General features: G+C 49.7%; 1 protein-coding gene across 1 annotated transcript in view; it reads left to right on the top strand.

Moving 5' to 3' along the window:
- LOC129708921 (plasma membrane calcium-transporting ATPase 1-like) overlaps positions 1-12,475 on the top strand; it is a 203,098-nt gene that overhangs the window by 171,984 nt on the left and 18,639 nt on the right. Inside the window, exons 15-19 of the mRNA XM_055654990.1 lie at positions 11-98; positions 4,279-4,385; positions 5,577-5,768; positions 6,685-6,898; positions 11,557-11,768. Coding sequence (XP_055510965.1) covers positions 11-98; positions 4,279-4,385; positions 5,577-5,768; positions 6,685-6,898; positions 11,557-11,768 — 813 coding nt within the window. The remainder of the gene's footprint in view (positions 1-10; positions 99-4,278; positions 4,386-5,576; positions 5,769-6,684; positions 6,899-11,556; positions 11,769-12,475) is intronic.

Raw genomic sequence — 12,475 nt, 5'->3', positions numbered from 1 at the left:
CTCTCTGCAGGTGGAGCAAGAACGTCTGGACAAGGTCTGGCCAAATCTCCGTGTCCTCGCACGATCGTCCCCGACTGATAAACACACGCTGGTCAAAGGTATTAGTCGTAGACGGAGTGATACAGCGTGCAAACAGGCCCTTCGGCCCAACTCCCCCATGCTCACCAACATGCCCCATCTACACCAGTCCCACCTGCCTGCGTTTGGCCCCACATCCCTCCAAACCTGTCCTATCCATGTACCTGTCTGAATGTCTCCTACACAGAGAGTGGTGAATCTGTGGAATTCTCTGCCACAGAAAGTAGTTGAGGCCAGACTCGGCTTGTACGCGCTAGAATTTAGAAGATTGAGGGGGGATCTTATAGAAACTTACAAAATTCTTAAGGGGTTGGACTAGCTAGATGCAGGAAGACTGTTCCCAATGTTGGGGAAGTCCAGAACAAGGGGTCACAGTTTAAGGATAAGGGGGAAATCTTTTAGGACTGAGATGAGAAAAACATTTTTCACACAGAGAGGGGTGAATCTGTGGAATTCTCTGCCACAGAAGGTAGTTGAGGCAACAGTTCATTGGCTATATTTAGGAGGGAGTTAGATGTGGCCCTTGTGCCTAAAGGGATCAGGGGGTATGGAGAGAAGGCGAGGGTACGGGATACTGAGTTGGATGATCAGCCGTGATCATATTGAATGGCGGTGCAGGCTCGAAGGGCCGAATGGCCTCTACTCCTGCACCTATTTCCTATGTTTCCAAACATTGCAACAGCCCCTGCCTCAACTACCTCCTCCGGCAGCTCGTTCCATACACCCACCACCCTTTGTGTAAAAAAATGTTACCCCTCAGATACCCATTGAATTTCCCCCCTCCTCCCCTCCCTCCTCACCTTAAACCTATGTCCTCTGGTCCTCGATTCCTGTACTCTGGGCAAAAGATCTGCATTCACCCCAAATCCCTCACATGCGTTTAAGAAGGAACTGCAGATGCTGGAAAATCGAAGGTGGACAAAAGTGCTGGAGAAACTCAGCGGGTGCAGCAGCATCTATGGAGCGAAGGAAATAGGTAACGTTTCGGGACGAAACCCTTCCGGGTTTCGGCCCGAAACGTTGCCTATTTCCAGTAGGGTTTCGGCCCAAAAGTGCTGGAGAAACTCAGTGGGTGCAGCAGCATCTATGGAGCGAAGGAAATAGGCAACGTTTCGGGACGAAACCCTTCCGGGTTTCGGCCCGAAACGTTGCCTATTTCCAGTAGGGTTTCGGCCCAAAAGTGCTGGAGAAACTCAGTGCGTGCAGCAGCATCTATGGAGCGAAGGAAATAGGCAACGTTTCGGGACGAAACCCTTCCGGGTTTCGGCCCGAAACGTTGCCTATTTCCAGTAGGATTTCGGCCCGAAACGTTGCCTATTTCCTTCGCTCCATAGATGCTGCTGCACCCGCTGAGTTTCTCCAGCACTTTTGTCTAGCTATTCCTCACATGGCTTTGTACACCCTCTATAAGATCATGTACACCTCACCCAGATCAAAATATCAGTTCTTCTAAAGAAGCACGGTGTATTAACCACTGTTTTGTTTCCTGCTCATCTGTGTAACTGGATCTACAGTGCAAAGGTCACAGTTTCTATTTTGGATTGTAATTCAGATTACGAATGGCTTTGAAAGAGGGGGAGGATGAGAGATGAGAGATCTCTCAACTCCTTTAATGAAACAGTCGCTGTGTCTGTAGGAAGGAACTGCAGATGCTGGTTTATAAGGGGTAGGCCCATTTAGAACGGAGATGAGGAAAAACCTTTTCACAGGCAGAGAGTTGTGAGTCTGTGGAATTCCCTGCCTCAGAAGGCGGTGGAGGCCGGTTCTCTGGATGCTTTCATGAGAGAGTTAGATAAGAGCTCTTAAAGATAGCGGAGTCAGGGGATATTGGGGAAGTCCAGAACAAGGGGTCACAGTTTAAGGATAAGGGGGAAATCTTTTAGGACCGAGATGAGAAAAAACAAAATTCACACACAGAGAGTGGTGAGTCTGTGGAATTCTCTGCCACAGAAAGTAGTTGAGGCCAGTTCATTGGCTATATTTAAGAGGGAGTTAGATGTGGCCCTTGTGGCTAAAGAGATCAGGGGGTATGGAGAGAAGGCAGGTACAGCATACTGAGTTGGATGATCAGCCATGATCATATTGAATGGCGGTGCAGGCTCGAAGGGCCGAATGGCCTACTCCTGCACCTATTTTCTATGTTTCTATATGGGGAGAAGGCAGGAACGGGGTACTGATTATGGATGATCAGCCATGATCACATTGAATGGCAGTGCTGGCTCGAACGGCCGAATGGCCGACTCCTGAGCCTATTGTCTATTGTCTAATTCGAAGGTAGACACAAAATGCTGGAGTAACTCAGCGGGACAGGCAGCATCTCTGGAGAGAAGGAATGGGTGACGTTTCGGGTCGGGCCTGAAGAAGGGTCTCGACCCGAAACGTCACCCATTCCTTCTTTCCAGAGATGCTGCCTGTCCCGCTGAGTCCCTGTTTCTGACTGAGTTTAGTTTGAGTTGAGTTTATTTTCTGAGTTGTGTTTATTGTCCTGTGTATCAAGGTACAGGGAAAAGCTTTTTGTTGCGTGCTAACCAGTCAGTGGAAAGACAACACATGATTACAATCGAGCCGTCCACAGTGTACAGATACAGGACAAAGGGAATAATCGGAATAATGTTTACTGCAAGGTCAAGGCCCGATCAGAGATAGTCCCAGGGTCTCCAGTGAGGTAGATCGCAGCTCAGGACCGCTCTCTAGTTGGTGAGAGGACGGTTCAGTTGCCTGATAACAGCCGGGAAGAAACTGCCCCTGAATCTGGAGGTGTGTGTGCGTTTGTTTTCACACTTCTATACCTCTTGCCCGATGGGAGAGGGGAGAAGAGGGAGTGGCCGGGGGTGAGACTGGTCCTTGATGATGCTGCTGGCCTTGCCGAGGCAGTGTGAGGTGTAGATGGAGTCAATGGAGGAAGGGAGGGGTTTGAAATAGTCACACAGCACGGAAACAGGCCCTTCGGCCCACCTTACCCATGCCAACCAAGATGCCCCATCCACACTAGTCCCACATACCAACGTTTGGCCCATATCCCTCTAAACCTAAGACACATAATGCTGGAGATTGTCCACTTTGGTGGCAAGAACAAAAGGCAAATTATTATCTGAATGTTTGTCAGATTAGGAAAAGGGGAGATGCAACAAGACCTGGGGGTCCTTGTACATCAGTCACTGAAGGTAAATTTGCAGGTACAGCAGGTAGTGAAGAAAGAGAATGGCAGGTTGGCCTTCATAACAAGAGGCCGGTGATCAGTGATCGCTCAGTCCCCCCTCTCCCCCCCCCCACTTTCTGGATGATCATATTGGCTTGAAGGGCTGAATGGCCTCCTCTTGCACCTTTTTCCTATGTTTCTAACCAACGTGAATGGGTGATCGCTGGTCGGCGTGGACTAAGTGGGCCAAAGGTCCTGTGTTCAAGTCGTGGGGGGGGGGTGAAGCCTGTATGGTCGTGAGTAGTCGCCCAAAGAGTCGTACCTTTTTCTGGATTTTCAACATGTTTGAAATCTTCGGCCACCTGTGACGGGTACCGGCAGTCGCTGAAAAAAACTTGCGTAAGTGGGACAGCCCCTTGCGTCATTGTGCTTTTGTGATACTGTTGCTATTTTTGGTCGACTTGCGTAAGGATTTGAGTATAGGAGCAGAGAGGTTCTACTGCAGTTGTACAGGGTCTTGGTGAGACCACACCTGGAGTATTGCGTACAGTTTTGGTCTCCAAATCTGAGGAAGGACATTATTGCCGTAGAGGGAGTGCAGAGACGGTTCACCAGACTGATTCCTGGGATGTCAGGACTGTCTTATGAAGAAAGACTGGATGGACTTGGTTTATACTCTAGAATTTAGAAGATTGAGAGGGGATCTTATAGAAACTTACAAAATTCTTAAGGGGTTGGACAGGCTAGATGCAGGAAGATTGTTCCCGATGTTAGGGAAGTCCAGGACAAGGGGTCACAGCTTAAGGATAAAGGGGAAATCCTTTGGCTAAGGGGATCAGGGGATATGGAGAGAAGGCAGGTACGGGATACTGAGTTGGATGATCAGCCATGATCATATTGAATGGCGGTGCAGGCTCGAAGGGCCGAATGGCCTACTCCTGCACCTAACTTCTATGTTTCTATGTAACATTTTGTTTGCTGTCCAGCGGGCAAAATAATGTCTTTCCGATTAGGCGCCGTTTCGTGCCGGAGTTTGAACGGCCGTCTTTTGTTTACCGCAGGTATTATTGACAGCACCATCGGCGAGATGCGGCAGGTGGTGGCGGTGACAGGCGACGGGACGAACGATGGACCGGCGCTGAAGAAGGCGGATGTCGGCTTCGCCATGGTACGCTCCCCCTTCCCCTCGCCACGTTACCGGATCGGCAGCGCTCTCAGCGGCAGAGACACAGGTCTCGATCCCGACCACTGGCGCTGTCCGCGCAGAGTTTGTACGTTCTCCCCGTGACCCCCGCGTGGGTTTCCTCGAAGATCTTCAGTTTCAATAAACAAAAGGTGCAGGAGGAGGCCATTCGGCCCTTCGAGCCAGCACCGCCATTCAATGTGATCACGGCTGATCATCCCCAATCAGTACCCCGTTCCTGCCTTCTCCCCATATCCCCTGACTCCGCTATCTTTAAGAGCCCTATATAGCTCTCTCTTGAAAGCATCCAGAGAACCGGCCTCCACCGCCCTCTGAGGAACGATGTTGGGGGGGTCCAAAACCAGGCTGATCATCCAACTCAGTAGTGCAGCAGTAGCTATGGAGCGAAGGAAATAGGCAACGTTTCGGGCCGAATCCCGAAGGGGTTCGGCCCGAAACGTTACCTATTTCCTATGCCCTAGCTTTCATAGAAACATAGAAAATAGGTGCAGGAGTAGAGGCCATTCGGCCCTTCGAGCCTGCACCATTCGCCATTCAATATGATTCGAACATACAGGCATCACCCCCACAGACTCACAACTCTCTGTGAGAAAAAGTGTTTCCTCATCTCCGCTCTAAATGGCCGACCCCTTATTCTTAAACTGTATGTGTGGCTCCGGGTTCTGGACACCCCCAGCATCAGGAATATGTTTACTGCCTCTAGCGTGTCCAAGCCCTTAACAATCTTATATGTTTCAATGAGATCCCCTCACATCCTTCTAAACTCCAGAATGTACAAGCCCAGCTGCCCCATTCTCTCAACATATGACAGTCCCGCCATCCCGGGAATTAACCATATAACCATATAACAATTACAGCACGGAAACAGGCCATCTCGGCCCTACAAGTCCGTGCTGAACAACATTTTTCCCTTAGTCCCACCTGCCTGCACTCGTACCATAACCCTCCAATTAACCTTGTATCAGCATCAGAGGTCAGGGTCCATTCTCTGTTCCATTCTCTCTCCAAGACCTACAATAGACATTTAGACAGTAGGTGCAGGAGTAGGCCATTCGGCCCATCGAGCCTGCACCGCCATTCATTGTGATACAGGGTGTGGAAGGGACTGCAAGGAGGAGCATGTGACGAGCGCGTGTTGTGCTTGTGCTTCCACAGGGGATTGCAGGGACGGACGTGGCCAAAGAGGCGTCGGACATCATCCTGACCGACGACAACTTCAACAGTATCGTCAAGGCCGTGATGTGGGGGCGGAATGTCTACGACAGCATCTCCAAGTTCCTGCAGTTCCAGTTGACCGTCAATGTGGTGGCTGTCATTGTGGCCTTTACTGGTGCCTGCATCACGCAGGTACATAGAAACATGGAAACATAGACAATAGGTGCAGGAGTAGAGGCCATTCGGCCCTTCGAGCCTGCACCATTCGCCATTCAATATGATCATGGCTGATCATCCAACTCAGTAGTGCAGCAGTAGCTATGGAGTGAAGGAAATAGGCAACGTTTCGGGCCGAATCCCGAAGGGGTTCGGCCCGAAACGTTACCTATTTCCTATGCCCTAGCTTTCATAGAAACATAGAAAATAGGTGCAGGAGTAGAGGCCATTCGGCCCTTCGAGCCTGCACCATTCGCCATTCAATATGATCATGGCTGATCATCCAACTCAGTATCCTGTATTGTATTGTATATCTTTATTGTCATTTCCTGAGTATGAAACGTCACCTATTCCTTCGCTCTATAGATGCTGCCTCACCTGCTGAATTTCTGATTCAGATTCAGATTCAGATTCAATTTTAGTTGTCATTGTCAGTGTACAGTACAGAGACAACGAAATGCATTTAGCATCTCCCTGGAAGAGCGACATAGCAAACGATTTGAATAAATAATGATAAGTGTCCGGGGGGTGGGGCGGGGGGGTGGTGATTGGCAGTCACCGAGGTACGTTGTTGAGTAGAGTGACAGCCGCCGGGAAGAAGCTGTTCCTGGACCTGCTGGTTCGGCAACGGAGCGACCTGTAGCGCCTCCCGGATGGTAGGAGGGTAAACAGTCCATGGTTGGGGTGAGAGCAGTCCTTGGCGATGCTGAGCGCCCTCCGCAGACAACGCTTGCTTTGGACAAGCATTTATGGAGCGAAGGAATAGATGAATAACTGTAAAATTGTCGCTAGTGTGCGTGGGATAGTATAGTGTGCGTTGTGGGTGGGCTGAAGGGCCTGATTTGCGTGCTGTTATCTCTGAACTAAGCTACCAATTTGCTTCCCACACCAGGATTCCCCTCTGAAAGCGGTTCAGATGTTGTGGGTCAACCTGATCATGGACACCTTTGCCTCCTTGGCCCTGGCGACAGAACCACCCACCGAGTCGCTTCTGCTGCGCAGGCCCTACGGCAGGAACAAGCCGCTCATCTCCCGTACCATGATGAAGAATATCCTCGGCCATGGGGTCTACCAGCTCACCATCATCTTCACCCTCCTCTTTGCTGGTCAGTCTGCTCGCCCGGTTTGCGCTTTGCGATCGGGTTTTCAGTTCTTTCGATAGACGATAGACGGCCCTTCGAGCCAGCTCCTTTCGCCATTCAATGTGATCATGGCTGATCATCCCCAATCAGTTCCCCGTTCCTGCCTTCTCCCCATATCCCCTGACTCTCTCTCACTATCTTTAAGAGCCCTATCTAGCTCTCTCTTGAAAGAATTCTCCCCAGAGAACCTGCCTCCACCACCCTCTGAGGCAGAGAATTCCACAGACTCACCGCTCTCTGTGAGAAAAAGTGTTTCCTCGTCTCCGTTCTAAATGGCTTACACCTTATCCTCATGTCTGTTTTAGTTCTATTTTTGAGATGATAATTTTTAACTGGTAATTATTTATTTATGTTTTTATTAATTGCACGGATGACAAAACTGACGATAGACGATAGGTGCAGGAGTAGGCCATTCGGCCCTTCGAGGCAGCATCGCCATTCAATGTGATCATGGCTGATCATCCACATTCGGTTCCCCGTTCCTGCCTTCTCCCCATATCCCTTGACTCCGCTATCTTTAAGAGCTCTGTCTAGCTCTCTCTTGATAGTATCCGGGGCCCTTTATCCCACCGAGTCCGGGCCAAACAGTGCTCACCAATACACTACTTCTATCCCATGCACTCGGGATAATTTCCATGGGGCCAACTGAGCTACGATCCTGCACGTCTTTGGGGTGTGTGTGGTGGACCCGCGCCGTGTTCCGATTGGCCACCTCGTAATGAACAGTACTCCAGCGTGTACAAGCCCAGCCGCTCCATTCTCTCAGCGTATGACAGTCCCGCCATCCCGGGAATGAACCTTGTACAAAAGAATTGGCACCGTGACTGGGTAGATGGCTCAAAGGTTCTAGGAGCAGAATTATTCGGCCCATCACGTCTACTCTGCCATTGAATCGTGGCTGATCTATCTTTCCCACTCAACCCCATACTCCTGCCTTCTCCCCATAACCCCCGATATCTACAGTGCCCGTTTGTGCATGGGGCGATGGTGGCATTAACACCCTCCCTGTCACCATCACGTTGAGCCTCCTGCCACCTTGCCCGCAGTTTCCCCACTCACAGAGTCACGGAGTGATACAGCATGGAAACAGGCCCTTCGGCCCATCTTGCCCACACCGGCCAACATGTCCCAGCTACACTAGTCCCACCTGCCTGCGTTTGGCCCATATCCCTCCACACCTGACCTGTCCATGTACCTGTCTAACTGTTTCTTAAACATTGCGATAGTCCCAGCCTCAACTACCTCCTCCGGCAGCTTGTTCCATACACCCACCGCCCTCTGTGTGAGAAGGTTACCAAGTCAAGCCAAGTTTATTTGTCACATACACATACGAGATGTGCAGTGAAATGAAAGTGGCAATGCTCGCGGACTTTTGTGCAAAAGACAAACAACAAAACAACCAAATTATAAACACAATCATAACACACATATTCTTTTACATAATAAGATTCCCCTCAGATTCCTATTAAATCTTTTCCCCCGTCACCATAAACCTGTGCCCTCTGGTCCTCGATTCCCCTACTCTGGGCAAGAGCTTCAGTGCGTCTACCCGATCTATTCCTCTCATGATTTGGTAACAATTCAATGCAAGAAGAAAGGTTTGATTCCACCTGCAGGGTCTTTCCACTGTGGTTCTGAGAAATTTAATTTAGTTTAGAGATATAGCACGGAAACAGGCCCTTCGTTCCACTGAGTCCGTGCCGACCAGCGATCCCCGCACACTAACACTATCCTACACACACTAGGAACAATTTACATTTTCACCAAGCCAATTAACCTTCAAGCCTGCACGTCTTTGGAGGAAACCAAAGGTCTCGGAGAAAACCCACGCAGGTCACTGGGAGAACGTGCAAACTCCGTATTAGACAGCACCCGTAGTCAGGATTGAATTCATATCCCTGACTCTCTCTCAGGCTATAACTCAACCAGCCCTATCTATCTCTCTAAGGGAAAGGATTTCCCCAGAGAAACCTTGCCCATCCACCACTACTCCGGCACTGCATCAGAGAATTCCACAGACTCACCGCTCTCTGTGAGAAAAAGTGTTTCCTCGTCTCCGTTCTAAATGGCTTACTCCTTCTTCTCATGTCTGTTTTAGTTCTATTTTTGAGATGATAATTTTTAACTGGTAATTATTTATTTATGTTTTTATTAATTGCACGGATGACAAAACTGACGATAGACGATGGGTGCAGGAGGAGGCCATTCGGCCCTTCGAGACAGCACCGCCGTTCACTGGGAATGGCTGATCGTCCACATTCGGTTCCCCGTTCCTGCCTTCTCCCCATATCCCTTGACTCCGCTATCTTTAAGAGCTCTGTCTAGCTCTCTCTTGATAGTATCCGGGGCCCTTTATCCCACCGAGTCCGGGCCAAACAGTGCTCACCAATACACTACTTCTATCCCATGCACTCGGGATAATTTCCATGGGGCCAACTGAGCTACGATCCTGCACGTCTTTGGGGTGTGTGTGGTGGACCCGCGCCGTGTTCCGATTGGCCACCTCGTAATGAACAGTACTCCAGCGTGTACAAGCCCAGCCGCTCCATTCTCTCAGCGTATGACAGTCCCGCCATCCCGGGAATGAACCTTGTACAAAAGAATTGGCACCGTGACTGGGTAGATGGCTCAAAGGTTCTAGGAGCAGAATTATTCGGCCCATCACGTCTACTCTGCCATTGAATCGTGGCTGATCTATCTTTCCCACTCAACCCCATACTCCTGCCTTCTCCCCATAACCCCCGATATCTACAGTGCCCGTTTGTGCATGGGGCGATGGTGGCATTAACACCCTCCCTGTCACCATCACGTTGAGCCTCCTGCCACCTTGCCCGCAGTTTCCCCACTCACAGAGTCACGGAGTGATACAGCATGGAAACAGGCCCTTCGGCCCATCTTGCCCACACCGGCCAACATGTCCCAGCTACACTAGTCCCACCTGCCTGCGTTTGGTCCATATCCCTCCATACCTGACTTGTCCATGTACCTGTCTAACTGTTTCTTAAACATTGCGATAGTCCCAGCCTCAACTACCTCCCCCAGCAGCTCGTTCCATACACCCACCACCTTCTGTGTGAGAAGGTTACCAAGTCAAGTCAAGTCAAGTCAAGTTTATTTGTCACATACACATACGAGATGTGCAGTGAAAGTGGCAATGCTCGCGGACTTTTGTGCAAAAGACAAACAACAAAACAACCAAATTATAAACACAATCATAACACACATATTCTTTTACGTAATAAGATTCCCCTCAGATTCCTATTAAATCTTTTCCCCTTCACCGTAAACCTGTGTCCTCTGGTCCTCGATTCACCTACTCTGGGCAAGAGCTTCAGTGCGTCTACCCGATCTATTCCTCTCATGATTTGGTAACAATTCAATGCAAGAAGAAAGGTTTGATTCCACCTGCAGGGTCTTTCCACTGTGGTTCTGAGAAATTTAATTTAGTTTAGAGATATAGCACGGAAACAGGCCCTTCGGCCCACCGAGTCCGTGCCGACCAGCGATCCCCGCACACTAACACTATCCTACATATACTAGGTACAATTTACATTTTCACCAAGCCAATTAACCTTCAAGCCTGCACGTCTTTGGAGGAAACCAAAGGTCTCGGAGAAAACCCACGCAGGTCACGGGGAGAACGTGCAAACTCCGTACAGACAGCACCCGTAGTCAGGATTGAATTCAGATCTCTGGGGCTGTGAGGCAGTAACTCTACCACCTCCCGGTATAAGGTCATAAGTGATAGGAGTAGAATTAGGCCATTCAGCCCATCAAGTCTACTCCGTCATTCAATCATAGCTGTTCTATCTCACCCTCCTAACCCCATTCTCCTGCCTTCTCCCATTACGTATGTTAGACACACGAGGAACTGCAGATGCTGCTTTATAACAAAGATAAACACAAAATGCTGGAGTAACTCAGCGGGTCATAGAAACATAGAAAATAGGTGCAGGAGGAGGCCATTCATTGTGATCATGGCTGATCGTCCCCTATCAATAACCCTTGCCTACCTTCTCCCCATATCCCTTGACTCCACTAGCCCCTAGAGCTCTATCTAACTCTCTCTTAAATCCATCCAGTGACTTGGCCTCCACTGCCCTCTGTGGCAGGGAATTCCATACATTCACAACTCTCTGGGTGAAAACGTTTTTCCTCACCTCAGTCTTAAATGACCTCCCCTTTATTCTAAGTCTGTGGCCCCTGGTTCTGGACTCGCCCAGAACATTTTTCCTGCATCTAGCTTGTCCAGTCCTTTTATAATGTTATATGTTTCTATAAGATCTCCCCTCATCCTTCAAAACTCCAGTGAATACAAGCCTAGTCTTTTCAATCTTTCCTCATATGACAGTCCCGCCATCCCAGGGTTCAACCTGGTGAACCTACGCTGCACTGCCTCAATCACAAGGATGTCCTTCCTCAAATTAGGAGACCAAAACTGTACGCAATACTCCAGACGTGGTCTCAGGGGGCATGGCTGGAGAAACCTACCTGATTTATTCCCCATCATGATTTTGCGCGCCGAGATCGGTCGGAACTGGTTGGCGGTCGATCCTCGTGCGTTAGACCCACCACCGCGTTTCTCGCGGACGTTAACTTACAGCATTTTGTTTCCCGGGCAGGCGAGAAGATTTTCGACATTGACAATGGGCGGGACAGCCCCCTTCACTCGCCCCCGTCGGAACATTACACCATCGTCTTCAACACCTTCGTGATGATGCAGCTCTTCAACGAGATCAACGCCCGCAAAATCCACGGGGAACGCAACGTGTTTGAGGCGATCTTCCGAAACCCGATTTTCTGCAGCATTGTGGTGGGAACGTTTCTCATCCAGGTACGGTGTTGCCATTAGGTGTGTGGGGAGGAACGGCAGGTGTGTAAACATAGAAACATAGAAATTAGGTGCAGGAGTAGAGGCCATTCGGCCCTTCGAGCCTGCACCGCCATTCAATATGATCATGGCTGATCATCCAACTCAGTAGTGCAGCAGTAGCTATGGAGCGAAGGAAATAGGCAACGTTTCGGGCCGAATCCCGAAGGGGTTCGGCCCGAAACGTTACCTATTTCCTATGCCCTAGTTACCTATTTCCTATGCCCTAGCTTTCATAGAAATGAAATGAAATGAAATGAAATGATTCAATTTATTGCCATTGTCAGTGTACAGTACAGAGACAACGAAATGCAGAAACATAGACAATAGGTGCAGGAGTAGGCCATTCGGCCCTTCGAGCCTGCACCGCCATTCAATATGATCATGGCTGATCATCCAACTCAGTATCCCGTACCTGCCTTCTCTCCATACCCCCTGATCCCCTTAGCCACAAGGGCCACATCTAACCCCCTCTTAAATATAGCCAATGAACTGTGGCCTCGACTACCCTCTGTGGCAGAGAGTTCCAGAGATTCACCACTCTCTGTGTGAAAAAAGTTTCTTCTCATCTCGGTTTTAAAGGATTTCCCCCTTATCCTTAAGCTGTGACCCCTTGTCCTGGACTTCCCCAACATCGGGAACAATCTTCCTGCATCTAGCCTGTCCAACCC

The sequence above is a fragment of the Leucoraja erinacea genome, chromosome 24 (assembly GCF_028641065.1).
Source record: "Leucoraja erinacea ecotype New England chromosome 24, Leri_hhj_1, whole genome shotgun sequence".
In the NCBI taxonomy this organism is placed as follows: Eukaryota; Metazoa; Chordata; class Chondrichthyes; order Rajiformes; family Rajidae; genus Leucoraja; species Leucoraja erinaceus.
This window is presented reverse-complemented; position numbering and strand designations above follow the sequence as displayed.